The following is a 27,486-nucleotide window of genomic DNA, read 5'->3' as shown; positions in this document are numbered from 1 at the left end:
AATTAGGCATATACAGGAATTGATGATCAAATTCTTTTCCCCCGAATTTTATGTCTAACGGCTGCAAAAATGTCCTCTCCTCTACTTGCCCAGTTGCCCCTATTACTTGAATTTTTGCATCACTTAATAACCCTAATTTTGTATTCAAAACCGAATGTGTTGCTCCCGTATCAACTCTAAATTCTCGTTCTTGTCCCCCTACCTCCAATACTACCTTCAGATCCTGATCTAGTCAGCTCTGATTTTGATAGTTGCCTAACACAAATGCCTGAGCGACATCTACCGGCCCCGTGGTAGCTCCTGCATTTCCCATAGGATTTACATTTCCCACATTACCCATTCCCCATTTGACTGGACATTCATTTTTCCAGTGACCTAACTGTCTGCAGAAGGCGCATTGATTAGGACCCAATTTTCCTTGCCCCCCGAAGGGATTTCCCAATCCTCCCATTGCTCCCCTTCCCAAATTCTGCTGAATTATGCCCCTTCCTCGACCCATACCACCCCGGCCCCGTCCTCGTCCTCTTGGGCTTCCTCCCGTAGCGTGTTGCAATACTGCTAAAATATTTGCCTGATGTCTCTTTGCTGTCTCTTTTTCTCTATTATTATATACCTTCCATGCCACTTCTAGCATTTTCTCTAGGTTCCGAGTGTCCTCCCCTTCTAACTTTTGCAGCTTTTTCCTAATATCATCCTGAGATTGCCCCATAAAAATCAAAGCCAACTGTAATTTCCCTGCCTCCCCATCAACCTCTAAATTAGTAAATCTGCGTGCAGTTTCCTTCAGCCGCTCCAGGAATGCTGACGGGGACTCACTTTTATCCTGTCTTATGGAATACAGTTTTGACCAATTCATTGTTTTTGGCATCCCCGTTCTAATCCCTTCTATTATTAATTCTTGATAAACTTGAAGTCTTTTCCAACCCCGACTGGTGTTAGGATCCCACCCGGGGTCCTCTCTCGGGACCAAGTCATTTAGAGTTCCATCCATCATTTGTACCCTCAACATTTCCCTGGCTCGTTCTGTCATTGCCCGTAACACCATCTCTTTCTCAGTTGAATCCATCAAGGTATCTAGTAACACCTGTAAATCATTCCAATCAGGATTTTGTGTTTTTATTATCATTTTTACCACTCGAGCAACCTTGTCCGGATCCTCCCGGTATGACCCTGCTGCTTGTTTCCAAATTATCAGATCCCCAGGTGAGAACGGGACTTTAATAAACACCTTCTCACCCTGAGGTCCCATAGCTTCCCTTAAAGGGGCTATCAGTTGGGGTTTTTCCCTATTTTTCCTCCCTTGTCTAGTTCTTTCTGCAATAGGGGTTCTCGGTATATTACGGGTATGACCGGGAGATGGCTCCCCAGGACAAGGTATTATCGATTCCTGGGAGCCCTTCCCCATTTCTGGGGTTTGTATTATTTCTCTTTCTTCTTTATCACTATCTTCCTCTTCCGAAGCTAATTCTGCAGGAGGGGCACTAGGAGCTACAAGCAAAGATAGGTCCTCTTCCTGGCTTGTCAGCTTTGTCAAACAACCATTACACCTATTCCTTTGCCTACAACCTTGACAATTTTGTTCCTCTACCTGTAATACCATAATACCACATTCTTTCTGCCATTCAGGTTTGCCTTTTAGGGTATAAAACAAATCCAAATAAGGAATCTCATCCCATTTTTCATTTTCCCGTAAAAACTGCATTAACGGGGATATCACACCAGGGTCAATAGACCCATTAAGGGGCCACCCCGAACTTCCAGTATCATATTGTGGCCACCAATGATTACAATAATCAATCATCCTTTCCCTTTTTAACTCTTGATGGAACCCTTCTCTTTTCCAACGCCCCAACAAACATCCTAACGGAGTATTTTCCGGAACCTTTTCATTAGATTGAACCAAAGCTTTAAACGTTTTAAATGGCATCATAATAACACAATCACACAATACTATCTCACAAACACACTTCCAACAGTCACGGCTACAACAGATATTAATTATCAAATTATTAACCAATAAACCAACGGATACTGATTATCAAATCATCAACCAACAAACTAACAGACACTGATTATCAAATTATCAACCAACAAACCAACAGACAGTGATTATCAAATTACTAACCAATAAACCAACAGACACTAATTATCAAATTATTTAACCAACAAACCAACAGACAGTGATCATCAAATTATTAACCAATAAACCAATAACCAACCAAACTTGCCACTTCTCGACGCCGCGAGGGGCAAGTGCCGATCCTGCGCAGCTTTCGCCGCGTCTAACGGTCGGCGCCTAGGCTTTACCAACCAGAGACGTCTTCTGCCCAACCCTGCGAGGATCGCCGCCTCGACTTATCAGGCAGGCACCTAAACCAAATAATAAAGCACCTTCGGGCTTACCTGTTACAGTTGTCCGTCAGGCGCGGGGTCGGGCGCGGGTCGATGACTCCCCAGGAATCACCTGGTGCCGGCGTGGAGTGGATCAGCTCGCGAACCGCCCCAGCCACCTCCGGAGTCCTGCCGCGGTCGCCAAAAACTGCTGCCCGATCCCAAAGAGTAAAACACAAATCAACAAAGTTGTTTTGTGCGGTGCTTTATTCAGGGCCCGGGGACCTGAGGACTAGCGTCCAAAGTCAAAGTCCCAACCCCTTAGTGAATCTTACACAGTTTTATACCCTTTTACAAATCTTGCTTCACCATGGCTACATGCTATGGTCCACATACTTCACATCAAAGGCAGCAGTCATTTTCGAGATAACATTTCTAAAGGTTATAACTCTTGCACGCCTGCCTAAGTTAAGACAATAAGATACCTTTCTAACGGTTATAAATCCTACATGCTTGTCTAAACTAGAACTATAGATTAATCCCACACCTGTTTATTGTACTTCATCAGTAAATTCCCTACTGTTCCTATAAATAACCAGTTGGTCCTTCTTCGCCCCACTGGCCCTTAACTCATTATTCTGTAGCTCAGCACATTCCCTGGCTTAGTTCCCAGGGCCTACCTTGCACTAGCTACAAACTGCAGCCTTAGCATTACTACCACTAACTATTAAATGTATATGTATATGCTAACATTTGGGTTAAATGCTCCTGATTTGTATCCACACTTTTCAGGATTGGAAGACTCTTCTTGTCTGAAAGAATGCCTCCTAAAGCCCATTTTTACCCTAAAGCTCATGCAGTCGTAATCAGTTACCGCCAAGTTGCCAATAAAGCTGCTGTTGCATTTATGTCACAGAGCCAAACTATGGATCTGAAGCTATTTAGATTACAGATAGAAACTCAAATTCACTGCCACTGCTAAAGGAGGACTGTTTTATTCTACATTTCCAAATGTTTGGGTTACTATTAATAGAGCTTTCTGTATTTTTTAACCATATTCTTTATCAGACTACTGTAATACGAGAGATTGTTCTGACTACAGACAGAAGCTTAATGCTTTGAAAAGCATTAACATGAGCAGGACACTAAAAAATAAATTCCTCCAGCATTGTGCTGGAAAGGAGATGTTTGTTCTTCCCATCAAGATTGGATTAATGTGTTTGTCAAGTCTTTGTTTGGATGTTCTTATCTTCCAGCAATTTTATTTGGCTCGTTTAAGAAGTGTAATGAAGTGTCATGTCTTGCTAATAACAATTAAATATGAGTAAGGAAATGAAAAACTAGATAAATTTAGCAGGGGTACACTTTGTTAATACTGCTCTCAGCAGCCACACACCCAACCCACAAAGCTGTTCTTCTTTATGGAAGATTTTTTCATTGGCACAGAACACAATACATTTTGTTTAGTTTTGTTTCAAATAGACAAATTCATGGTTCTGTGAACTCACAGAATTAGTGAAAACCACAATTAATGAGGTTCTTCGTGCATGATGGAAATGAAGTTGCTAAGGATTTTGTTGTGGGGGAATGTATACTTACTGAATGTTTGCTTTTTTTTTTTACAGTGTGAAATGGTATTGAATTAGTGAATTTACAGTAGACTTTCAAAACTTATTTTAATTAGGGCCAAAATATGATTAGTGAAAACATGACATTTGGGGCTTAACTATGAAAAAGCCTGTAAACATTCTGAAGAATGTTCTTTCTTTGTTTAGTTGTTTGTTTATGAACTAAAAATAGGAGGAAAAGAATAAACATTTCTAGATATACAACCAGGAGAAATGATCAAAGGGGAAAAGAACAAAGAAAATAAGGGTTGATAATACTAACAAGTAGGACTGGGTAGGTCTGGACACATAGCCAAGAGCCATAAAGGAGCAGATGGAAGAAGCAACACACAGAGAAACAAAACAGGGTTAAGACTGATATGCAAATCCCCTGTGAATATATTTCTATCTTTGGCCTTTACACAACTTTATAATTTTAATTAGCCATCTATTTCTCTCTTACAGTGCTACTGATAAAAATAGGACATGCCCACCCTTTCACAACTTTAATGTAAAGAAATACTGAAAATAAAAGCTTGGGGGGTAGGGATATGCCAAGAAAGCAGTCCAAGGCAAATATTATTATGGAGTTACCTGTAAGCAACCTTTGCAAATGCATTATGTATTCTGCTTCCAAGAAGCTATAACAAACATTTGACAACTTAGTTTAATATGTAAACACCAAAACTAGACAAGAAAAGCATGAAAATCCAGAATATTTCAAGAGCTATGGCTTACCTAGGTAGAAGCTTGCCAATTAGGGGATGAAGTAAGAGCTCTTTTTCTGGTTCTGCCTGTTGCTGCAGTTGTTATGTGAACAGCAGAACTGTAAACAATCTTATCAAGCATAAACTTGCATTTCTTAGTGGTTACAAGGTAAGCTACAACACCCCCCCCCCCCCAGTTGTGGCAGAGAAAGACATTTTTGGGTGAAATGGTTACTGAAGAGATTATTAAAAAGCAAAAGTCTAGCATATGTACAATACTTCGGGGCATGTTGGAAACAATTCTAAATTGTTCATATCCAGTTTTAATATATTGCAGAATTTTGAGTTCGTGTGTATTACCTGAGGGAGTGACCCAGTACATAGTGTGGCTGGTGGAGACCCTGAGTGCAGCAGAACATGTCTGGCAGACAGTGTTCCAGACATCTGGGAGAATATGAAGCAGGATTTCAAACCATTCCCCTACAGTCATGGACACAGGGAGACCATAGGAAATGCTGTCCCATTAGCGGGGCTAGGGAGCATCCTGTGATGTGCAGCATAAGAGATGTACTTTGTGACTCCTGTACTAGAGCAGGTGACAGAGTGGCACTGCAAGCTGGAATCTGGCTCCTGTCCACCTTTAATTTCAGCAGAATTACCATCATTTTAGAGGAATTGGAAAGTTTAGCTTTGAAGCAGTTGCAGCATCCAAGATCTACAAGGGAAGCTTGGTCACAGTTAACCTGTACTGAGTATGTGATTCTGACTTAGGCTTTGAAAATTAACTGGAGTAACTGTGATATCAAGAAAATGGCTAAAAGCTGACATTCAAGATGATAGTCTGTTTTTTCAAATATTTATAACCTTCAAATCATTGTTAGGCACTGCTTGACAGAACCCTGAGTTTTGGCTTATTTGGTCTATGATAAAAATCTTTAATACAAAACTTCATTTTTCTTTGTTATTAATCTCACTGTGCCAAACTACAGCAGCGAGAGCTTTCCTTTGCAATTTCCTGGCTCCTGAAGATACCCTTCCTGCTTTTCAGGTTCATGTTATTAATATAGAGTCCTTATAGCTGAAAGAAATGCAAACAGAAATTTCCTCTTGTCCTTCAATACTAGAATAAACTTTATATTCTTTAAAATATGATGGAAATATTTGGCTTAACCAGCTATTTAGAGGTATTGACGTTTGAATGATAAAGCACTATTTCCAAGGAATGCTGCTCACATCATATCCTATGACAAATTCATCATGCGTGACCGTAAAAACTAATAAGGGAGTTGTAACTATATAGTGGGTCACACCTAATGGAATGAATTTAACTGTTAGAGTTTATTTTCTTTTTAAAGGAGGTTGTTCACTTGGCTTCATCTCCCTTTTTAAATTATTTTTTTCTCATAATAAAAAAAAATCTGGGAAGGTCTGCCAAACAGAAGAATTCCGAGGGTTTTAAACAACTAAACAAGTAACAGTTTAAGGGCTTTTTTTTCCCCCAGAACAGCTCAGTTATCTTTGATATAATTTTGTATACTTAACAGCTTGCCTAGAATAAACAGTGCAGTAACAAAAGTGTATTGAAAAACAGGTTCTGGTCCAAAGAGTTCTCCTGTAGCATAGGACAGTGAATGCTCATGGCTTGACAGCCTCTGTGCTCTGTTGCAGCACAGAATGACCTTCTACCTGAGGCTGCTGGAATGCTGGATTTGGACCATTTGCTAATTTTTGATTTTATTGTTTGTGTAAAAGACAAATCATTCCTCCTCAGCAAAGAGAAAAATGTGGTTGTTTCTCCTTTGTGCAGGGCTTGGGGCCACATGTTGAACACTACTGGAGTTTTTTCCTCTGAAGAGAGAATTACTACATTGCTTCCTCAGCTTGAATATGGACCTCAAAGCAACATGAGGTCCTTTAAAATGGACCTCAAAGAACAGTTCTAGAGGTACTTGTCCATTTTTACAGCAGCTCTTGAAATTATAGGATTGTTTCACCTGAATTTTCCATTCAGGGAAAATAAATCCATAAGGGGACTCTCACCTTGCAAGACTAAATTAATCATTAATTTTAGTAATTTTGCTTGTAGACTATCCCATAGCTTTTAAACTATTCCCTAATGCTGTTTAGGATCAAACCATAGTTCTAACTTTAGGCAGGTATCTCCTGTATGTAAAACAGATGGGCTCAAATTGCATGTCAGAAATCCCAAAAATTAGAAAAGCAGTATTAATGGTTACCAGTGAAAAAGCTGGGTATAAGTAATTTACCATTGCATTTCAAAAACATGCTATGACAAAGACATGAATAAATCATACTGCTCCAGGGAATAAGTTAAGTGCTTTAAATATCATTTCCTTCAACTCCTACTTTCCAGTTGCTGAAACAAATAAAATGAGGGTTCTTGGAAAACAGATCCTTTTAGTAAACAACAAGAATCTTTTTGCATGGTCTTCATGCCCAGATGATCATATTTATTATTACTATTATAAGCACACAAGAACTCTACTAACAGACAAAATTGTGTCAGACACTAAGCAAAGAGAGAAAAACACAATCTGTATGACAGATAACAATCTAAGACAAGAAACAGCAGGCTACAGTGCCAGGGGAGTTCAAGGAAACTGCACAGGTCAGCAAGATAAACCCTTATTTCAGCTCACCAGCAGCTCAGCTGTTGTTAAATTTTTGGTGGGCACTACTGCAAAGGACATTTGAGGAAAGATTTGAATATGAAATTATTCCAGTGTTTCCATGTTTCTGTGAATTTCTTCATGCTGTGGAGTCAATGTCTAGGCTGGCATGGAATAATGAATTAACACCACAGGCTAGTACTGTGACTGAACAGAAGTTCACTCTCCTAGCAGCATCAACAAGAGACTGGCATATAGCTGCTATTTGGGTATGTATACCTATGTACAACTATTTGTGGAGGTCCAGTCTAGAAAAAAATTGTGTTTCATAACCTGGTGAAATAGAAGTCACATTTTCATCAGCACCCTTTGAACAGTAAAGAAAAAAACACAATAAATAACTCATGTTGCTTTCCTACCATAATGCCACTTAGCCTGGAAGGTGAAAACCCTCATATTTTATTTACATAACTTTGCATGATAAGAAGGAGCAGGAGGAAGATTGAGATAGTATGAAAAACCCTACAATCTAGGCATTCACGTGGTTAAGTGTACATCACCATCTTGGATGGCCACTTATGGAAGAAACGGCCGTTCCTGCTTGGCTTGCTCAGGCTCAATACACACCTGGTTCCTGGGGTGGACAATGCCAGCCCAGCTGCAGGGCTCAGCAGCTGCCTTCCTTGACTATGGGAGATGTCAGATGACCTTAATAACAGGGTTTGCCACCTGTCTCTCCTCTAATTATGTCATTAATATTATAAGCATCCTAAAGCTGAGGATGAAAGTGTGGACTAGGGCTAGCATTTATCTAGGATCCTATTAATCTGCATATATGTGAATTTTTCTTATCTGAAAGATGTCTTCCTCCATTAAGGCTTAAATTGTTAGATAGGTTGTGTTGCCTGAAATGTATGCCAGTGAAAGGACTAGATTTTAGCTTTGTGGCAGAGCCATCACAGCAGCAGTTTGCAGTACCAATTTTCCACAAAAATGTACAAGGGGTCAGACATGCCCTCCTACAAAAAAACCTACCTACAGAGGCTATGGATTCAGTGGCGAATTTCTCCCACTTTTCCCACTGAATTTTGGCCTCACTGTTTTGTGAGGGGAATGAGGTTACCCCTCTACATGGAAGGTTTTGAAGAACTGTCTCAGACTTAGTCCCCAGGAATGCATGCAGAGCCCAAAAAGCCATCATGGTCCAAGATGAGCCACACGGAGCCCACATGCTCCTGTCAGAGCTGATGCTTGCTTGAGGCAGCTCTATCAGAGCCATACAATCAGGAACTCCCTCTGATTGTGACGATGCCATATCTGATCCCTTCCTTCCTGAATATAAATAGTTTCATTCTCAAGAACAGCCACTGAGATATTCATCATAATTTCACGTTGCTATTTTTAAAAAATAGATACACAGCTTTGTCATGCACAACTTCCAACAGGAAATATTTTCAGTTTGTGGGAATGTAACTCTTACTGACCAATAGATAATTTGTGTCCCATTTTTCACGTTTTATTATGGTTATCCAATTTAATATGGCAAATTTAAAATTATCAATTTTATAATTATGAGTACTGGAGCATTTTGGTTATAGTCTTGTTATTTCATTATTATTTACTGACTCGCGAATTTAAAGGATGTTTCAACTGTTAATGCTAGGTTTTAGCCTGTGGACAGACTTGTTTCTATTAATATTTAATAACTTTTATGAGAGAACAGTTCTATCAGAACAATTGAGTTTATTCACCTTTTTAATTTTGTTATACCAATGGTACGTATTAGTTGATTCATGAACATTATACTCTCAATTACTGGCATTTCCTGAACAGAGTTACATTCTTTGGATTCTGTAAATTTATTTTGTCAAACTTCCCACAGACAGCTAAAGGGTAATAATATTATCTTTCTGTATACGTTTTCAATTATTTTCATTATATATTTTTTTCATAGTCAGAGGTGTTGGCAGATCCCATGGAATACACACCAAAAGGGGTACAGCCCCTCTGTAGGGTGGCAGAAATAATTCACACGTCTCATGAGGGGACCATGCAGCAGAGCTACCTGCAAAGGTCTGTATGAGGCTTAAGAAAAAAATGCCACAGCACTGTTGAAAGATGGTAGTGACAGTCCACTTAGCTACAGAAGGACACTGGCTTTTGTCTCTTCCTCTTCTATTAAGCAGGAATACTTTTTGCATCCCTTTCCATTCACTTCCTAATTTCCCAGTAATATATTAACATACTTCTGACAGTTTTAAAAAGCAGACAGTTCTACTGGTGAATTATGAATGCTTCTAAGTCTGGCCTGCTGCAAATTTTGGGATAGGCCACCACCTGTTTCACATTTCCATAAAGTTAGCACTGATGATAAATGGAAGAACCAAATACAGATCCTAACCTAAATCAGCCAGTCTGCAAGTAAAAGCTGAGAGGGAGGGAGTGGGAATGCATGCTCTTTTGGAGTCAAATCCTTTTTTTTTTTCCTCATTTCAAGCCATAAGAAACAGCCTTTTCTGCTTACACTGGATGTCTTAAGAGGGGCATCAGGTACTTCACTAGAAGATAATATAATGTATTATTAAGTGCTAATAATTGTTGCTTTGTTAAAATATACAGTGTATCAGTCTTTTGAGTAAGAAGTATATTAAATCTACATTTTTAAAATCTACACCTTTCTTCCAGCTTACACCCTTAAAAAATAAACACAGTTGCTTAATAATAAGGTAGAAATAAGAAAATACACATTCCTGCTCACCCACATGTTCTAGTGCATGTCATAGACAAGTATAATATGCACAAGAAATAGAGCCTAGAATCACAGTGAAGACTTAATTCCAGTTAATTAATTCCACATTTTTCTAATTTAATTGTAGATTTACTATAGTATTACAGAATTATGTACTTGTAAAAAAACACATGTGGTATCAGTACTGTGTGAAGTCTGTATTATTACACATTTCCACATTAAAAATTGGTTTTGGTAACAAAAAATGAGTACACAAAATGTTACGTTGAAGCCAAGCTGTTTAGAAATACAATCAAGCTTTTAAGTAAAGCACAATATCTAATATATAGTCCAGAAGCCATTCCATCCTGAAGTTATATTTACTAAGCTGTCCTCAGCAGCCAATTATTTTCCTTTGTTTTGCCTAGGCAAGGAAAGATGTACTCCAAACATATGAAACAGTGTTTTATATGCTTTCTCTATAATGTTTATAGAAATCTTAGTAGTTAATAAAAATTACAAAGAATAATAAATTAAATTCATTGTTCATACTCAAAGTTTAGTTAAGCATTTTATTTCAAAATGTTTTGGGAATTGTACAGATGAGAGTTATATGTAACAACTTTTCTAAGAAGCTACATACTTAGTTGAGTATTTCCTTCTAATTGACAATAGCATCTTCTTAGAATTTAGAGAGGCACTTCTTGGAGATGCAGGAAGAGAGAAAAAGGAGAAAAGAGACAGTAGCTGAACAACAACCCTTACACATTTGCAATGTAGATAGTTTCGTGCTTCTCGATTGCTGCTATGTCATGCTCCAGTTGTTTCAGCTTTAATTCCAGCTCTTCTTTATGCATCTTCTTGTACCTGGTGTCTGTTACTATTGGAAGACCCAGAAACACACGATTTATTTCCTCCCAGTTCTTTTTCAGTGCCTGGTGCCATTACATGAAAAGGAAATATATGAGAAAAACTTAAGAGTAAGAACAATATGTACATAAACGACTTGATTTTTTAATTTATGTTACATTTGCTAAGTGTCACTGCAGTGTAAAAATAATAGATAAGTACATGAATAATGTGTAATCATCTTAATTGGACCAAATTAATTAAATCCTTAAGAGTTACAATACTTGGAATTCTAGCCAAAATTCAGCAGCAGTTTCAGGCCAGCTCACTGTCAGCTTAAGTTTCTGTAATCAAAACTTTGTTCAGACCATGGTCACCAAACTGATTCCACAATACTTTAAGTTCCATAAAGTACTTCGAAAAAATTCTGAATAATTGCATTCCCTTCTAACCTACATTTACAGTAACAACTATGGGCAATTTATTTATCATTTGGACTAAAACCCCTAACTGTCACTGACCCTATCAACAATAATTTCAGTAACTTCTACATCTCTTGAATGCTGTTGTGCAAAGAATTACCTTCCTAGATAAAGCGAACTGTATCCTCCATACATAAAAACCTCAAGACTAAAATAATACATAAAAAAAATTTAAAATGCTATAAACCAAAACTTATTCATAAACCTGTTAAGTCAACATGAGAGACAACAATTTTATCCACCAATATACACTGAAAGGAACCAGTTGGTGGTAGAAAACTAAAATGTAAATCTTGTCTTTTTATCCTTCTTAAAATTACCACAACTATTACTCTTACTTTCTCTCCTCAAAAGTATAATCAAAATCTACACATTCTATCCACATGAATGTGATTTAGTAGAGTTTATCTGTGCATCAAATGTCCTCATGAAAACTACATGGGTGAACTTAATAATCACAACTCTCAAGGAACTGAGACAGCAATCATTAAATAATACGCCCATCAGTGAGAAAACACTTCCCCAAAATGTTCACGGCTCTCAGTTCTGTCACCTTAGAGGATATCATAAAGTATTTTCAAAAATAAAGAAGTGAAGTTACTCTCTTGGGAACCAAAGTTTTCAGCTCTTCTCCATAATTAAAACTGGATTCAATTGGCACACTTATTTTATGGCACACTGTGATTTCCAACCTCATGTCCTCCATTAATAATAATAACATTATTATTATTATTATTAACACTTTCCTCACAGTCTGGCAAACTGATGAACATACTGAAGTTAAATTTAGAGGGTTTATTTTTATACATATTTCCTTTGAAGACTGTTGTTTCTATTTCAGAACTCAAGGGCTCTTGTGCTTAAAAACTTGTCTTTTGTTGATTGTATAAATTGATTTACAGAAAAAAATGAATTCTCCTGCCAACACTGAGCAAAATGTAATCTTTAATATGAACTAATATTTTAACAATTCAAACCAGTATGTTTATTGCATAGCAATTCATGATTTTTTCATATTCATATTAAGCATCTAAGTGTTGTTCATAAAGGTTATTCCAACAATCTTCATATAAAGATATCTACGTAAGCTTAAAAACTCTACTGCTACATGTGAAACTTAGAGCAACAAGGATATTTATGTACTGCCTTGTAATGATACTTGTCCTTGCTACCCAAGGCTGTAAAGTACTTTGGTAAGTTCACAGTCAACCAGGCATTGGGTACAGTTTACAAATATGTAGGCTTAAAAATAAATCCCATCTTTTCAAAAACTTTCATAGAAGAGTCATTAATAGATTCTTCAAATAATCTTTATTTGTGTACATTAGTAAGAACTGGCTTGGAAATAACTGAAAACTGTGAATTTTAAAACATTAGAGCATACATTCATCAAATTTGCTCTATCCCTACAAAGTGGAGAGATCAAAAGCAGATCACGACTCTATAAAAACCTCCTTCACAGTTCCTCCAACAATGTAATATGCTGATCACTATAGCTAGATCACAAACTGAATATCCCACCTTATATATGGAATTCTAATACATGCTGGATCAGTGAGAAATATGTACTGCATTTATCAACATTCTATTTTATTCTCATAAAATCCCAACCAAAGTAAGCACAATGAAGAGTTCAAAAAATGTTGGCACAAATTACTTCCCTTTATTTTTGTAAGGCCATGAGGCTTGATTTTAGTCTCAGGCATCTATTGCCACGTATTCTTTCAAATCAGATAGTACACATGTGTTCACTAGCAATGTCAATTATTTTAAAGGACAGAAATTCCCATATGTCTACAGCTGAGCACTGGGTAGAAGCCACATACCCTGGGGACACTAATTCCTCCTGACAATAAAACTGTATAAGTAAGCCCATGGAATCCCAAATGTTTTTGAAAAAAAATAAATTAAAATAAATACTGAGTTTATAAAAAAAGTCTAAAAACTTTAAAAATAAAAAATATCCAGTGCATTTCTGTATTAGAAAAATATAGAATATCATTTTAATCAAACTAAATGCAGACCAGTGAGCAGCTGGACTCACATGCCTTTTTTGCACATATATTTTTGCTGCACAGTTAACTTGTTGGACCATCAGCTTGTCCCATGCCTTTCCCACCATAAAAATATCTCACTCTTCTTCAAAAGAGAATGCTGTTTTGTTCTTTATATTGCTGTCAATGCAATTCACCTCCCTCCCATACTCCTTCCTAGCTTCTGCTGCTTGTTGTATATGCAAAAGACCATTGTGCTGGACATTTCGCACCTTGCCAATTAACAAGTTAATCTTTCAGGCAAGTGAGTTAGACACTCTTTTCCCTCTAGATACTTGGGGGTTTTTTTGGTAGGCATTCAGCATCTTTGAGCATCTTTCTATTAATTTCTGGATGCCAAGAACAAACTATTAAAGGACAGACTATATAGAGATATACAGTATATAACAGTCATATAAGCTTCATTTTCATAGGAAATTTGTCTAAAAGTGGCCAAGAAAATTCCAGCTCTAGGGCAGGATAGACTTTTAAGATGTCTTTTTTATGCTCTATTTCTTTTATGGTATTAATTATTGTTAGAAAGTCTTGTGCAATAAAAACTGTATGAAAGACAGTATCCAGAACAGTATGACAACATACAAAATTCTCAGTTACAGTTCTATGACTATATCACAATTTAAATCTGTTTTCTTTTTTTGCCACATTTTAAAGCAAGTCATTATGCTTTAATCAGTGAGGTCACAATGTGAAGATAGAAACTGCCAATAAAAGGAGCAATATTCTACATTAGGAAAAAAACTGTATTTCTCCATTCATAAGTGTCACTAAATCCATATTGGTGATTTTCTGCTCTTCAAAGTTTCACTGAAATTCTGAGTCATTAATGTAGATAAAAATCAAACAATTGAAAACTGGATTAAACCTGTAGCTAGATTAGTTCCTTTCAGTTGTATACAACTGTTCTACAGCTCCATCTAGTGAAAAAATAGCCAACTAATTGTCTCACTTAAAAGCCAAAAAAGCATGCTTTCATTATTTATATGGACTTAAACTACTTTATTTAATCTTTTGGATATGTTACTAATTACACTAAATCAAAATATGCACCTTCAGAATATTTGTCCTTTCTTCTTCAGATATAATTTTCATGGCTTTCTTCTTGAGTTGCTCCAAAACACTGGCCTGATATTCTTCCTCCTCTCTCTTCATTTCTTCATTTCTCTGTGTCACATATTTTGGTATAACACCGTAATTCTATAAGGAGAAGGAAGAAGATCCTTATATGTGCTTTTAAGAAGGAAACAAAGAGATACCTGTCATCCATACATTTGCAAAAATAGCTTGAAATGACAACTTGTGCTACTGAGCACTAAAATCCTAAATCAACATGTTCTTGAAAGTGTCAAACTTGATTATCTTTGTAGCCTGAGAAAAACATATAAAATTCTCTTCAATTTCTTTTCACAACCTTAGAAGACAACAGAATCCAGAAAGTAAAATGTCTATTTATAAGAACTGATGGTTGAGCAAGGAGTTTGAAACCTGTTCATAACAGTGAGATATTTTACATTTTTATACAGTGTCAGATTCTATGATTGGAAACATTCCTTAGACAATTTCTTTGAAAGGTCTTCCTGTATCTTGATCTTTGCTGAACATTAAGAAGGATAAACTATCCCATACTGATGTATTTCTGTGAGGAAAAAAATCTTCTGAATATCCCAGACATTCTTGAGGAAACACATCTGTTTTGCCTTAGCCTTTTTAAAATGAAGCTCCTCTAGCCAGAAGATATCAGTCTACTTTCTTTCTACTAAATGCAAAATTATTCACTAATCTTTTAGTGTCAGGTAGCACCATGACTAGCATTGTTTATATATGTGTTTAGCCATGGAAAAGTACTGCAAGGGCTTCAGGTTCTTTTTGGCATCTTCTCTGTCACGAGTTATGTCATCTCTTAGTGCTCTGTCATGGGTTACATGGGTACATCCTGAGTAGGGGATGGACTGTTCTTGTGAACAGAGGAGGTTGTCCTTAAAAGTATGTCAGCTCTCCCAAGCTCTTTGCTTTCCAGAGCTGTCTCACATGGGGTCCTACTTACCAGTTACCCTCAATAAGCTGCTGTTTGCTCTTCGGAGCAGTAGACTACCACCTGGCTCCCTGAACAGGAGGCAGTCTGGAGCTGCTACATGGTCTGTGCCACCCAGACTACAACTGATTATCACACCCCTGACCATTCTTCCTCATTTGTAAGTAGCAGAACCAGAAGAGCATGACCATTGGTCCACTCATCCATCATCTGAGAAGAAAGTTGTTTCTGACATGCTTCAGGAAACTTTTTGGATTACTCTCATTCCATTATGTTATCCTTTCAGCAGCCATCAAGGAGAGTGAAGTCTTCCTTAAGAAGCTGCATCATGATCTGAAGATTTCCTCCAGTTGCTTAAAGAGATTTTCATCCAGTTCCTCATCTTTTTGGGTGCTCTGTAACAAACACACTTTTGACAGTCTCCGGCCTTTCCTCTGATCCTGACTCACAGGCTTTACCAGCCTGTTGCCAATTTCATAGAAGAACTCCATATATTTGAACAGCTTCTTCATTCAAAGGGAAGCCCTCCTTCTCATCTTCCCTAACTGTCTTTTCTAAGCAGCAAACATTAATTCATCACAGAATTCCATGTTTCCCCATTAGACACTCCCTGGGTTCCCAATGCAAGACATATGCCATTGCTTTAGAACAACCATTCTGCAAATTTTTTTGGCTGACATCATAAGCAAATGAAAACAGCAAAGGCAAGGCACAAATCTAGTGCCAGTGATTTCTTCTTCGTGAATTCAAGAGGTCTAATACAAACAGCCATGGTATCTATGCAACAGTGAACCTAAAATAGGCATTACAAATAGTATTTCCAAAATAATTTAATAAAACGTACCTTTCTTCTAATGTATTTTGGAAGAAGTCCTGAAGGTTCAAGAAGATATTTATCTCCCTGTCTTGTATCAACACAAAAATGTCGAGGCTTTTTAGGCTCCCCTCTGATAACAGCAAGTGCATTTTTATTTATAAAATTCTGTTTAATGTGAATAACTGGGTGGTATGTCCTCTGTGGCACTGATAATGGAAGCAATTTTTCACCCTCCTGTTCTTTTTTTTCTGTGAATAGAGCATGTAAACATTCTCAGCAATAAATTTGAAGAGATTTGCAATTTCATATTATTACACTTTTCAAAATGGAAAAACTATGTAAAGAATTATATAAAAATAGAACCCAACGGTATCTACAATGAAAGAACTGCTTGTCAATGAACTGTGATGTATGTTTGTTGGGCCTAACAAAAGTTTCATAACCTAGTAAATACTATGTTGTTTCAGATGGGTTTCCCTTATATGTCACTCATTTCCTCTTAACTGCAGTAGTACAGGCCTTTTTTCAAATATAATTATAACTACTTTAATAGAGGTACTCGTTGTCAGAGTCCTTGGGCAATAATGGTCTGGTCCAGCCTCAGCTGGGGCATCCACCCTGTCCCCCTTGGGCTCAGGAACCCCATTTCACCTGTCAATACATGGATGAGCTGTCTCAGCCATACTGCCCCAGTCCTGCTCCTGAAGAGCTATGTGGAATCAGTGGAGGGATCTGGCCTGTAACCTGATTTTGCCTGATGGTCAGTGGGACACTGACAGGACAGACTTTCCTCATCATCCCGCTCTGCTGGCCAGCCTGACATGGTGGCACTGTACTCTCTTGGTGAGGTCTTTGCTCAGTCTACATTGTGGCTGCCCTCAGTGTCTGACTCACCTATCCTTAGGGAAGAGCCCCACTCTTGCTGCTCCCTAATCCTTGTAAACAACTTCTCACAATCCCTTCTTCAGAGAATGCAGAAACTCTTCTATTTTCATGTGGTCTTTTCTCCAAGGCACCAACCGAAATTCAGTAGTACCCTGAGTAGTCTCACTTATAGTGAGCGATTAAGAATAATTATTTCCCATCATATTTCACACTAGATATAACTGTAATTCATTATCATTACCAGAAACAATGATTTGATCCAAGTTGTCTGAGTTCATGTTCTTCTTTGGCAGTAAATAAGCGTAATGTCACAAGTGACAAAGCTCATTCCTACAACAGCTGGTTTCCTGATACTGACCCCACAAACCAGTAGTTTGTTTTTACAACCTGATAGCTGGCCATAACTTAGTACTGTAGGACACAAAGAATAAACTCTTTACTGTAAAAAATATATAATGTTGCACATTTTCTGTCTACACTTACTTGGTGCTAACTTGGGCTCCTTGGAATGTTTCTGCAGAAAATTATTTGGAGATGGCACTGCAACTTTTGCTGGCCCCATAGTTTTCCACTGAGATTTATTTTTCTCTGCTTCACGTCTCACAAATTCGCTATATTTGGATATATACCTTAGAGGTTAAAAAATAGCAATATAGAACTTAAGGGTCAGAAAAATATTCAAAATAGTTCTTCAAGAATATACTTTTTTGCAGTAGTTCATGGCAAAAGCATAATCTGTTTTGTTTTGTACTCTCTCCCAAATAAAGACTATCATTCACACAGCCTCCATGCTAAGGCTAAACCTAGTAGTGCACTGACAAATGGGTTCTCTGGTTCTGAAGACAGCTTGCTTCTTCCTTCTGCTCTTGGGTCTCTAAGGTCAGAACTATCACACTTGGGGAAATAAATACCAAATATTAATGCTGAACAGAGACATTCTGAAATCCAGCAAAACCTAAATTTTGGAAATAAATTTGAGTATTGCTTGCATGAATTCCTTATGATACACGGTGTGATTCTTAGGGTGTCCTGTGCAGGGTCAGGGGCTGGACTCAGTGATCCTGATGGTGCCTTTTGAACTCAGCATATTCTGTGATTCTATATGATTTATGCTTGAGAAAATATGCCAAATGTAAACAAGAATTGTACAGAATGTCCTTGATCATCAGTTTTTCTTATTATTGTCCACTGTATCTGTATCACTGTCTCAATTTCCAGTTGAACCATCTGTTACAGACTCTTAAGAGAGATGAGATGGGTGACTGCTCTGAAATAGCACAGCACACTGCAGATTCCTTATATTACACAGGTAGGAGCTGCGATCCTGAACAATGGTAATCAGTGGTGGGTTTGGCACTGAAACAGCTGATGTGAAAATCAGTAAGGGCTCAGACATGAAAAGCTGTATGAACATGGTATGCACACACTGCTTTTTTGGTCTAATGTTGCATATGGCATGATAACTTCTGCTTTAATCCAAATTTCCAAAAGAAGCCAAATGCTGATCATTAGCTGACTGGCAACATCTTGCCTCTCTCTGAAGGACTGAGCTGTGACAGATGTTTGCCTGAGGAAGCAGAACTGCCTGCTCCTGAAGCAAAGGCTCCCTCACTGTACTTTTATAATCTGTTCATCTTTAGGGAACATGTCATATTAATTTATGGTAGACAAAAGCTTATGAAAAACTGTGCTTCTCTTACAGAAAAAAACATGTTTATGAAAAGAAAAAAAACTATGCCATGTTTTTAAGTAAAGATAAAACGAGGACAAAAAAGCATTACATGTAGTGCAACCCATTCTATGGAAATACTGAAATAGGAAGAAAGAAACCATGTAATCCTGGGCCACTGAATGTGTATCACAATAGCAACACTGATAAAAGTTCTTGTCCATGAGCTGCAAATGCCCAATAAATGTATTTGTACTTGATTATAACATCGGAACATGGCAGAGGACTTCATTAAAACTGTGGAGTTATTTTGTCTTTTGCAGATTTGGTCTCCAAAATCAGAGTGAGAATTATCTGCATAAGATGATATATACTTCCTGAAATACTTCTAATTATAAGGAATGAGGTTTTATTTATTGTTTTCTGTTAAATCCATGGCAAGCAGCTACAGATATTGCACAAACCCACCAAATCAATACATAACAGCCATTTCCATTTCCTCAGCTAACTCACCATTTTCTAGAAGTGGCATCATGAGCACATGGGAGAGAAAGGCACTGGCTTTATGCAAATTTGGACCTAGTGGGGTTGACAGTCTTGGAATGAGAAAATGAAAGATAAGACACTGAGTTTCTAACATACTGGCATGAGGTAAAGATACCATTTGTAGACAGCTATAGAGATTCCTTTGGACAAAGGGATGGGGGATCTGTTATATTTTTAGTCACTTTCCAGACCAAGAAAGTGGCTCAATATCACAGGGTTAGAGAGGGTTGCAAGGAAGAAAACACGGTTATGGGGAACATCAGAATCTAATCTGTTCATCATTTAGCAAGAGAAAAAAAGACAATACAACTGTAAGAAGACAGAAGAAGATGACACCTTTACCTTAGCTGTCATGTTGGGATATCAAAGCTGGGGAAAATGAGGATGTTTGCTGTGGTTTCATGAGAAGCACCAGTCAGTTGAGAGTGAAATATATATGATTTCATTTGGGAAAAAAATGCCCCATATAACAAAGCAGATTTGTGATTTGAACTGATCAAATCACACTATGAACCCTGTTCAATAGTCCTGTTACCAGCTGAATATTTGTCACATTGTGAACCTAAGCAGCAAGTGTGGTGACAACTGAAGTCAATGAGATCAGAAGGGGATTTAGTCAGATTATATCTAAGCCAAGGAATCCATTGCCTTAACTGAACCTAATGGTCATGGAGTATCCAAATCTCTGAATGGTATTAAGTCAGAAATGGATTTAATGTGCATGCCTTACCATGTTGTCCTTTCACCTTCCTCTGTCTTCAAAAGTATCTCTGTCCAAAACCATATCCATTCACAATGAAAACAAACAAAATTTTAAAATCTGCTTTTACGTAAGACTCAAAACTAGGAATCTCAGAAGTCTGAATCCTTTTACTTGAAACAGGATAACTCTCCTTGTTCCATTGGGTGTCACGGATACATCTACTTGTTTTAAAGCTATTGAGTTACAACCTACCCTTTCACTGAAGATGTAAGCGTAACAGTCTTTTATATAAATACGGACTTGAAAGAAACTACATGTCTGCATAACTCTTGGAAAAAGGCCTTTTATTTTTAAGGCAAGAGGTAAGGAAGGGAAGCAAAGCAAACTATGTCAGAGGACACACGTGAAACACAAAAAGTATGGAAACTGGAAAGCCCACCCTTTCAGCTGCTCACTGAGTTGTTCTAAGTGCAAATAACAAAGATGTAATTCCTGTGTGCAGAGGAGTGCTTTGTAAATTATGAACTAACAAGATGTCACTGAAGACACCAAACTTAATCATCACTTTTTGGAGTAGATTGTAAACCCTCAAATCACAGAATCAATCAGGTTGGAAAAGACCTCTGAATTATCAAGTTCAACACCATCTTGTCAACTAGAGCACAGCCATTGAGTGCCACATCCAGTATTTCCTTAAACACCTCCAGGGACAGGGATTCCACCACCTTCCTGGGCAGCCCACTCCAGTATCTAATCACCCTTTCTTGTGAACAATCTCTTCCTAACGTCCAATCTAAACCTGCCCTGGTGCAGTTGAGGCCACAGTCGCTAACTGCCTAGGGATAAAGACCAACCCCCACCTGGCTGTACCCTCCTTTCAGGCAGCTGTAGAGAGCGGCCAGGTCATCCCCGAGCCTCCCCCAGCTGCTCCCTCAGCTGCTCCTCATGGGACTTGTGCTCCAGACCCTTCAACAGGTTTACTGCCCTTCTCTGGACACACTTCAGTACCTCAGCGTCCTTCCTGATGTTAGTGACCCGTTAGGAGGAGGAGCGACAATGCAAAAACTAGTTTGTTTGGGTATTTTTAAAATACCTATTATCCGTGAGATGCATTGCCTTGCCAGAAACAGCCACCCTGCCTGCAAGTGGCTCCGTCACACCCACATACCTGGCAGGTTTGCCGGGCTGCGCCGGCCGGGCCGGAGGGTCACAAGCGCCCAGCCGGGCACTCTGCGTGGCCATGCTCCCGCCGCGGAGCCCGGACAAGGGGAAGCGCCCGCCTGCTTGTGGGACTCTGGACAGAGGGTACTCGCCCCTCCGGGGGGTCGGTCAGGGGAAGCGCCGGCTCGCCGAGGGGCTCGGGGTGAGGCCGGCGGCTGTTGTCAGTTACCGAGGGAACCCGTCAGGGGAACGGCGCCATGCGGGGCGGGGCCGGCGCTGCCACCTGCTCCAGCGCCAGGCGCGGAACGGCCGCGCATGCGCAGCTGCTGCCGGTGCCGCGCGGCGCGGGGGGAGCCGGGGCGCGCCGGGCTGTTGGACTGCGCGTGCGCGGGCGCGGTACCTGTGGCAGCGGCCCCCGCCCCCGCCGGTACGTGCGCGCGCCGCGCTGAGGGCGCCGGGGGGCCGGGGTGGAACCCAGCCGGGACAAGGGGGACGGGACGGGACAGGACAGGACAGGACAGGGCGAGCGGAGGTGGCAGCTCGCAGCGGCGCTGGCCGGGTGGGTGGGTGCGGTCCGATTCGGTCCCTCCGGCTCCCTCCCTGCTCCCATCCGCGCTTTGACTCCTTCAGGGAACCTCTGAAAGAACTTGGTTTGGGGGCTGGTCTCGGGTTTATCCGAGTAGCACGGCCCAGTTTTCACTAGAGCGCCTGTCACCGGCGGTGGTTGTAAAAACTGTGTGTCCATGTCGAGCTGAATAGCCAAAGCAAAATGTCCCTGGAGATACGGGTGTAAGCTCTGCCGCAGCAGCCCCACCCTTTTGGCATAGAGTTTGTATCTCAAGTGGGGTGGGTGGATCATTTGAGCTGGTTTTACTGTTACAGTTTTCCCAGTGGACACAAATTTTTTTTCTAATAAATGGGTTGTATTCAGTGCTTGCTGCCTTCTATGCACATGTACTTTATGTGGGCGAGTGCAGAACTCAAGTTGATTTTAAACAACACCTGTGGCCTAAATTCATAAAGTAGCCCAGATGTTACAGCCATTATTTGTGTAATGCTCACCACCTGACTGCAGGTCGAAGTTGACCTGTAATGGAGCAGGGCATGGCAGGCAGGACTGTGCTTGGCGTGGTTTTTACTCCCTTAGTACACACACACAGAGTGCTTGAAGTGATTCCTACATTCAGGAAATGAAGTAATCTAAAATATACTGGGTTTGGGTTTATTTACTCCTGAGTTTATTTACTCTCACTTTTTTACATCTGTAAGTTTAATATGAAGATATCTTTCTGTTCCTAAAAGGAATATATACATATTTATATATGCACTAGAGTGCTTACTATTGCAGTACAGTTCTAGAGCAATACTGGATATTACAAGTACTCTTTGCAGATCCTTTTTCTCCTTTTATTAAGGGTTTCTAAGGGTTTTAAATTGAAAATTTATAAAACCCTTATATTGCATATACACAGGATGATCCCCTTGTATTTTACAAAGATTGAGGAAAAAAGCCTGGACAGTACGATATGCCCATTTTTACTCTGATCTAAGCCTCACAATTACAGCATATCCTGCGGGTCACAGCACTGGGTGCAAACACAGAAGTTTACTATTTGTAAGCTCAACTTTCCTTACAAGTGAGCAAATGTTGTTCCCTCTGTCCCCCTTGCAGTTTTAGGATGATTTTGAGAGTCTTTTCCCTTTTGGTCTAAATATCGCAGACAAAAAATGTGCTCCAATTAGTGCTGCTGTTGGAGTTTCTTGCTTTGTTGGAAATCCATCCTTCTTAGTTACTATTTTTTTTTAATTGGTAGCGAGTCCTCATGATTTCTCTCTGTCTCTCTCTTCTCCCCTTTCTATCTCCAAATTACATTCATTACAATTCCAGTATAGGAGTTCTTCAAAAATCCCTTATTTGATTTCCATCCCTTCAGAAGAGATTTGAATGCAACTCATCCAGCCTTGCTGTTGCATAAGACTGTGAGTTATTTGTGTATTTAAATGGGTCGCGCATTTGATTTTTTTAGAAAGAAAGGATTTTAAAAAAATCAAAGTTTTCATGGGAGGTGTGACAAATGCATGTATGCATATTTTGTTAACATTTTGATTACAAGAAGGTAATCAAGTTAGTTGTTACTTATAAGCACAAGTCTTCTAGAAGAAAAACTAATTAAATTTGAATTCCTTTAAGCAATATTATTTGCAAACAGCTTTATAGTGTTAGGCTTGTATGTTTTCTTTTACCTTGAGGACAGAGACTTTTTAAAGTTGGATTTGTCAGTGGAAAAAAAGCTGCAACTATGCAGGAGAGGGGAATGAGTCTTACTCTGAAAAATACCTCCTTGGTACTGATGAGGTCATAACTGGATTATGTTTGAAGTCTTGTTCTAAATTTTTTATCTTTGAGGGTTTTTCTTAGATATTTGCTGAAGGACTAGTTACTGTTTGTTTTTGTTTGTTTGTTTGTTTTGTTTTTGTTTTCTTTCTGAAGCAGTTAAGTGGATTATCAAGTTGGCTTGGAAAAAAACCCACAATAACTCATCAGAAGATGTTTCACATTTTTCAGTATCAGCCTTTAAGACTAATAACCCAAAACAGTCTTTCTGGCATGTGTTTAAAACTGATGCTTTCCAGACCTGTTGCATTTACACAGATATGGAAGTCATGGTTCTCAAGTAATTCTCTTCTTGGAAAGAAAAATATTATCCTGATGGGACCTCCAGGTGCTGGGAAAACAACGACTGGGAGAATAGTAGGCCAGAAACTGAATTGCCCTGTCATAGACATAGATGATGATGTCCTTGAAACAACCTGGAATATGAGTGTGTCAGAAAAACTGCAGGACCTTGGTTATGAGGAATTTCTAGAGGAGGAAGGAAAAGCCCTGTTGAACTTCTCAGCATCTGGAAGTGTCATTTCCCTTAGTGGGTCCAATCCAATGCATGCTACTAGCATGCAGCACATAAAGAAAACTGGAATAGTTGTATATCTGGATGTGCCCACAACAGTCATTATGAGCAGGCTGAAATCAAAGGGAATGGATCGTATCGTGGGCCTGTCTCCTGGTATTTCTCTCAAAGACATACTTCAGTTTAGGAAACAGTTCTACAAAAGGTGGTTTGACATTCGTGTTCTTTGTGGAGGGAATGTAGCAGCAGAGGTTGTAGCAGAAAAGGTACTTGATGCTGTGAAGAGATACCAAGACTCAGAACTGGAAACTTTCATTTCAACAAGGTCTACTAGATCTGGAAGAAGTATGGAAGAAGACTCTCATAAATTATATTTCAGTGACATTGTTACTCAGGGCTTAGCCCTTGATGGAGGACTCTTTGTTCCTGAGAGAGGACTTCCAAAATTCACTGCTGAAGAATGGCAAGGTCTGATAGAAGCAACTTACATTGAAAGAGCCCAGGTGGTACTAGAAAGATGCATACATCCTGCTGATATTCCTGCTTCTAAGCTAGCAGAAATTATTGAAACTGCATATGGAGAAAACTTTAGTTGTTCTAAAGTTGCTCCAGTTAGGCATCTAGCAGGCAATCAGTTCCTTCTTGAGTTATTTCATGGACCAACAGCATCGTTTAAAGATTTTGCATTACAGTTGGTGCCACATTTATTTGCCTACTGCATTCCCAGAAGCTGCAATTACTTGATTCTGGTAGCTACTTCTGGGGACACAGGGAGTGCTGTTCTAGATGGCTTTAGTCGTCTCTGTGACACTGACAAACAGAGAATTGCTCTGGTGAATTTTTTTCCTGAGGATGGAGTGAGCCCAATTCAAAAATCACAAATGATTGCCTGTCAGAAGGAAAATGCATGGTCAGTGGGTGTCAAATCTGATTTTGATTTTTGCCAGACAGCTATAAAGCAAATCTTTACTAATTCCGATTTTACTGGCTTTCTTACAGTAGAATATGGAACAACTTTAGCTGCAGCAAACTCCATAAACTGGGCACGACTGCTTCCTCAGATAGTTTATCATGCCTCTGCATACCTTGATCTCGTTCATCAAGGCATTATTTCTTTTGGAAGCCCTGTAGACATTTGCATTCCTACGGGAAACTTTGGCAACATGTTAGCTGCTTTCTATGCTAAAATGATGGGAATTCCTATTAGAAAATGTATTTGTGCTTCCAATGAAAACAATGTTTTGACTGACTTCATAAGAACAGGTGTTTATGATTTGAGGGGAAGAAAATTGATTTCCAGTTTTTCACCAGCAGTAGATATTTTGAAGTCCTCCAATCTTGAGCGATACTTACACCTGATTGCTAATGAAGATGGACAACTGGTGACACAATTATTTAATCAGCTGGAAAATCAGGGCCACTTCCAGCTGCAGAAAGATCTACTTGGAAAGCTTCAGCAGGACTTAGTGGCTGGCTGGTGCTCTGGTGAGGACTGTCTGGCTGCCATTCACTCTGTGTACAGTACTACAGGATATATTTTGGATACACATACAGCTGTTGCTAAAGTAGTTGCAGATCGATTACAAGATAGAACTTGCCCAATTATTATTTCATCTACAGCTCATTATTCTAAGTTTGCACCTGCTATCTTGAGGGCCTTGAGGATTGCAGAAATAAATCAGAATCCATTAAGTCAGCTTCACTTGCTGAGTTCTTACAGCGCTCTGCCTCCAATCCACTGGGGCCTATTGGAGACCCTGAAAAAGACAGGAAATGGGGATCACCAGGTCTGTGCTGCTGATATGAGTGTGCTGATGTCCCATATAGAAACCCTAATTCAAAATCATTTTATGAAAGTTTTTTGACCAACTGATCCAATGCCCACAATTGCAATACTTTCTTAACAAGCTGCATGCTTTACTAAAGCCATCGTTCATCTGGCCTGTGTCCAGTCCACAGCATATCTCACAGTTTTATATTCAGTTGTCAAGCTTTCAACAGTATTTGTAAGTAACATGTGTGAGATTTCTAGTGGCAGTGAAAGGTTGTGAATCGAGAGTGTAAAGAACTGGAATACCATTTTTCAAATCATACACAGTAGAGATGCCAGCACTGCTGGCTTTCCTCAGCAGTGCTGTCTCCTTCACAAGCCTGAAGCATCCTCGATGGAAGGAGGCAGATAATAAAGTCTGACCTTTCTGGAACTAATAGCTCTGGTTTTGTTGCAACAATCATGTGAACCTTTGGTCAGTGGATGTTTAATTAAACTTTAACTCATTTCACTTAGGGCACTGAAACATAATGAAATTATGTAATGGTGTTCATATGTTACTAATGAGGGTTGAATTCACTATAAATATTAAAGTATTGTTGTATTGTTAATCCTTGAACCATTTAATTTTGTGATATATTACTTTCTTATATAATGTTTTTAATGTATTGTGTGGCCAGCGTCTAAAAAAAAGTGGTTATTTTGTTTTTAACACCTTTTTCTCCCAAATATTTTCCTGTATCAAATAGAATACCTAATTCAATATTTTTAATATATTTTGAGATGTAGCTCTTCCTCCAATGTCTTGTAGTCTCTTTCCTAGATGTTTTTTATTTGAACTTTCAACTTTAGAATCTTTTTTTAAACTCATAGAAGAAACTGATATTGGTAACAGCCAACTTCTTAAATAAGAACCAGAGTTCACCATTTATTTGCATCTGTTTTTTGTATTATGTTTTATCTTTGAGATCATATAGATTTTGTTGTTCTAATAACTTCTGTTTTCATATTTTTCTTAAGATAATTTCCTTGATGTTGTATTCTATTCATGCTTTGCATGAATTAGTGTAAGAAAGAAGCTTCCAAATTACTTGGCATCTCATCAAGGAATGTGAAGGATGAATTTCAGTGTGATAGCATCAGAAGTGTTCGTTATGTAACCCAAAATACATCTGTGTGGTTTTGCCAGTGACAGGCTCATTGCTGGGGTTTTTTTTCGGAAGAAAAAAATAGACTGGATTGTCCTAGGAGATCGTGTGGTTATGGACAAATGTATTCTGCTAATTGAAGATTATATTTTGCAAGGACACAAACTGTATTTCATACTGTGAGAAATGGTAAAATGATGTATTGAAAGTTTTGTGTGGCATGCAGTTAGAGGTAAAGAGCTGAGAGCCTTCAAATGTAAGGACAAATAGCTATGGAAGTTGTGTTTCCCACTAAGATTCAAATAATCTGGTAATTGCTAACATTTTTTTGCCTCTTTAATAGGCAACATTTCCTACATGTCACGATTCACTTGGGGCTTTGAACTGTTGCCACAGCCTTCAGCTTCCTCTGTGTGCCTGCTTGTACTTATTGCCACACTAGAAGTGAACGAGACACCAT

The 27,486-nt window shown here is 38.9% G+C and overlaps 2 protein-coding genes across 2 annotated transcripts; one reads left to right on the top strand and one right to left on the bottom strand.

Annotated features, from left to right (window-relative positions):
- Nucleotides 1–10,567: 10,567 nt before the first annotated feature.
- Nucleotides 10,568–21,399, bottom strand: ENKUR (enkurin, TRPC channel interacting protein). The gene is made up of 5 exons (XM_062507334.1): nt 21,206–21,399; nt 17,603–17,748; nt 16,262–16,482; nt 14,436–14,582; nt 10,568–10,938 (listed from the first exon to the last, which is right to left on the bottom strand). Exons 1-5 carry the CDS (start codon nt 21,277–21,279, stop codon nt 10,765–10,767), a joined length of 762 nt encoding a protein of 253 aa, XP_062363318.1. The 5' UTR covers nt 21,280–21,399; the 3' UTR covers nt 10,568–10,764.
- A 56-nt stretch (nt 21,400–21,455) lies between these two features.
- On the top strand, nt 21,456–27,123 carry THNSL1 (threonine synthase like 1). Its single transcript, XM_062507324.1, is given in 3 exon segments — nt 21,456–21,543; nt 21,546–21,625; nt 23,693–27,123. Coding segments are annotated over 3 exon segments (2,448 nt in total). The 3' UTR covers nt 25,973–27,123.
- The last annotated feature ends 363 nt before the right edge of the window (nt 27,124–27,486 follow it).

This window comes from Cinclus cinclus, chromosome 1 (assembly GCF_963662255.1).
Source record: "Cinclus cinclus chromosome 1, bCinCin1.1, whole genome shotgun sequence".
Lineage (NCBI taxonomy): Eukaryota > Metazoa > Chordata > Aves > Passeriformes > Cinclidae > Cinclus > Cinclus cinclus.
This window is presented reverse-complemented; position numbering and strand designations above follow the sequence as displayed.

Coding starts and splice junctions, on each gene's coding strand:
- ENKUR (XM_062507334.1), bottom strand. CDS start 21,279: ATGGCCACGCAGAGTGCCCGGCTGGGCGCTTGTGACCCTCCGGCCCGG. Junction 17,749..21,205: donor CAGCCCGGCAAACCTGCCAG/GTATGTGGGTGT, acceptor TTAACCTCTAAG/GTATATATCCAAATATAGCG. Junction 14,583..16,261: donor CAAAATACATTAGAAGAAAG/GTACGTTTTATT, acceptor TTCTCCTTATAG/AATTACGGTGTTATACCAAA.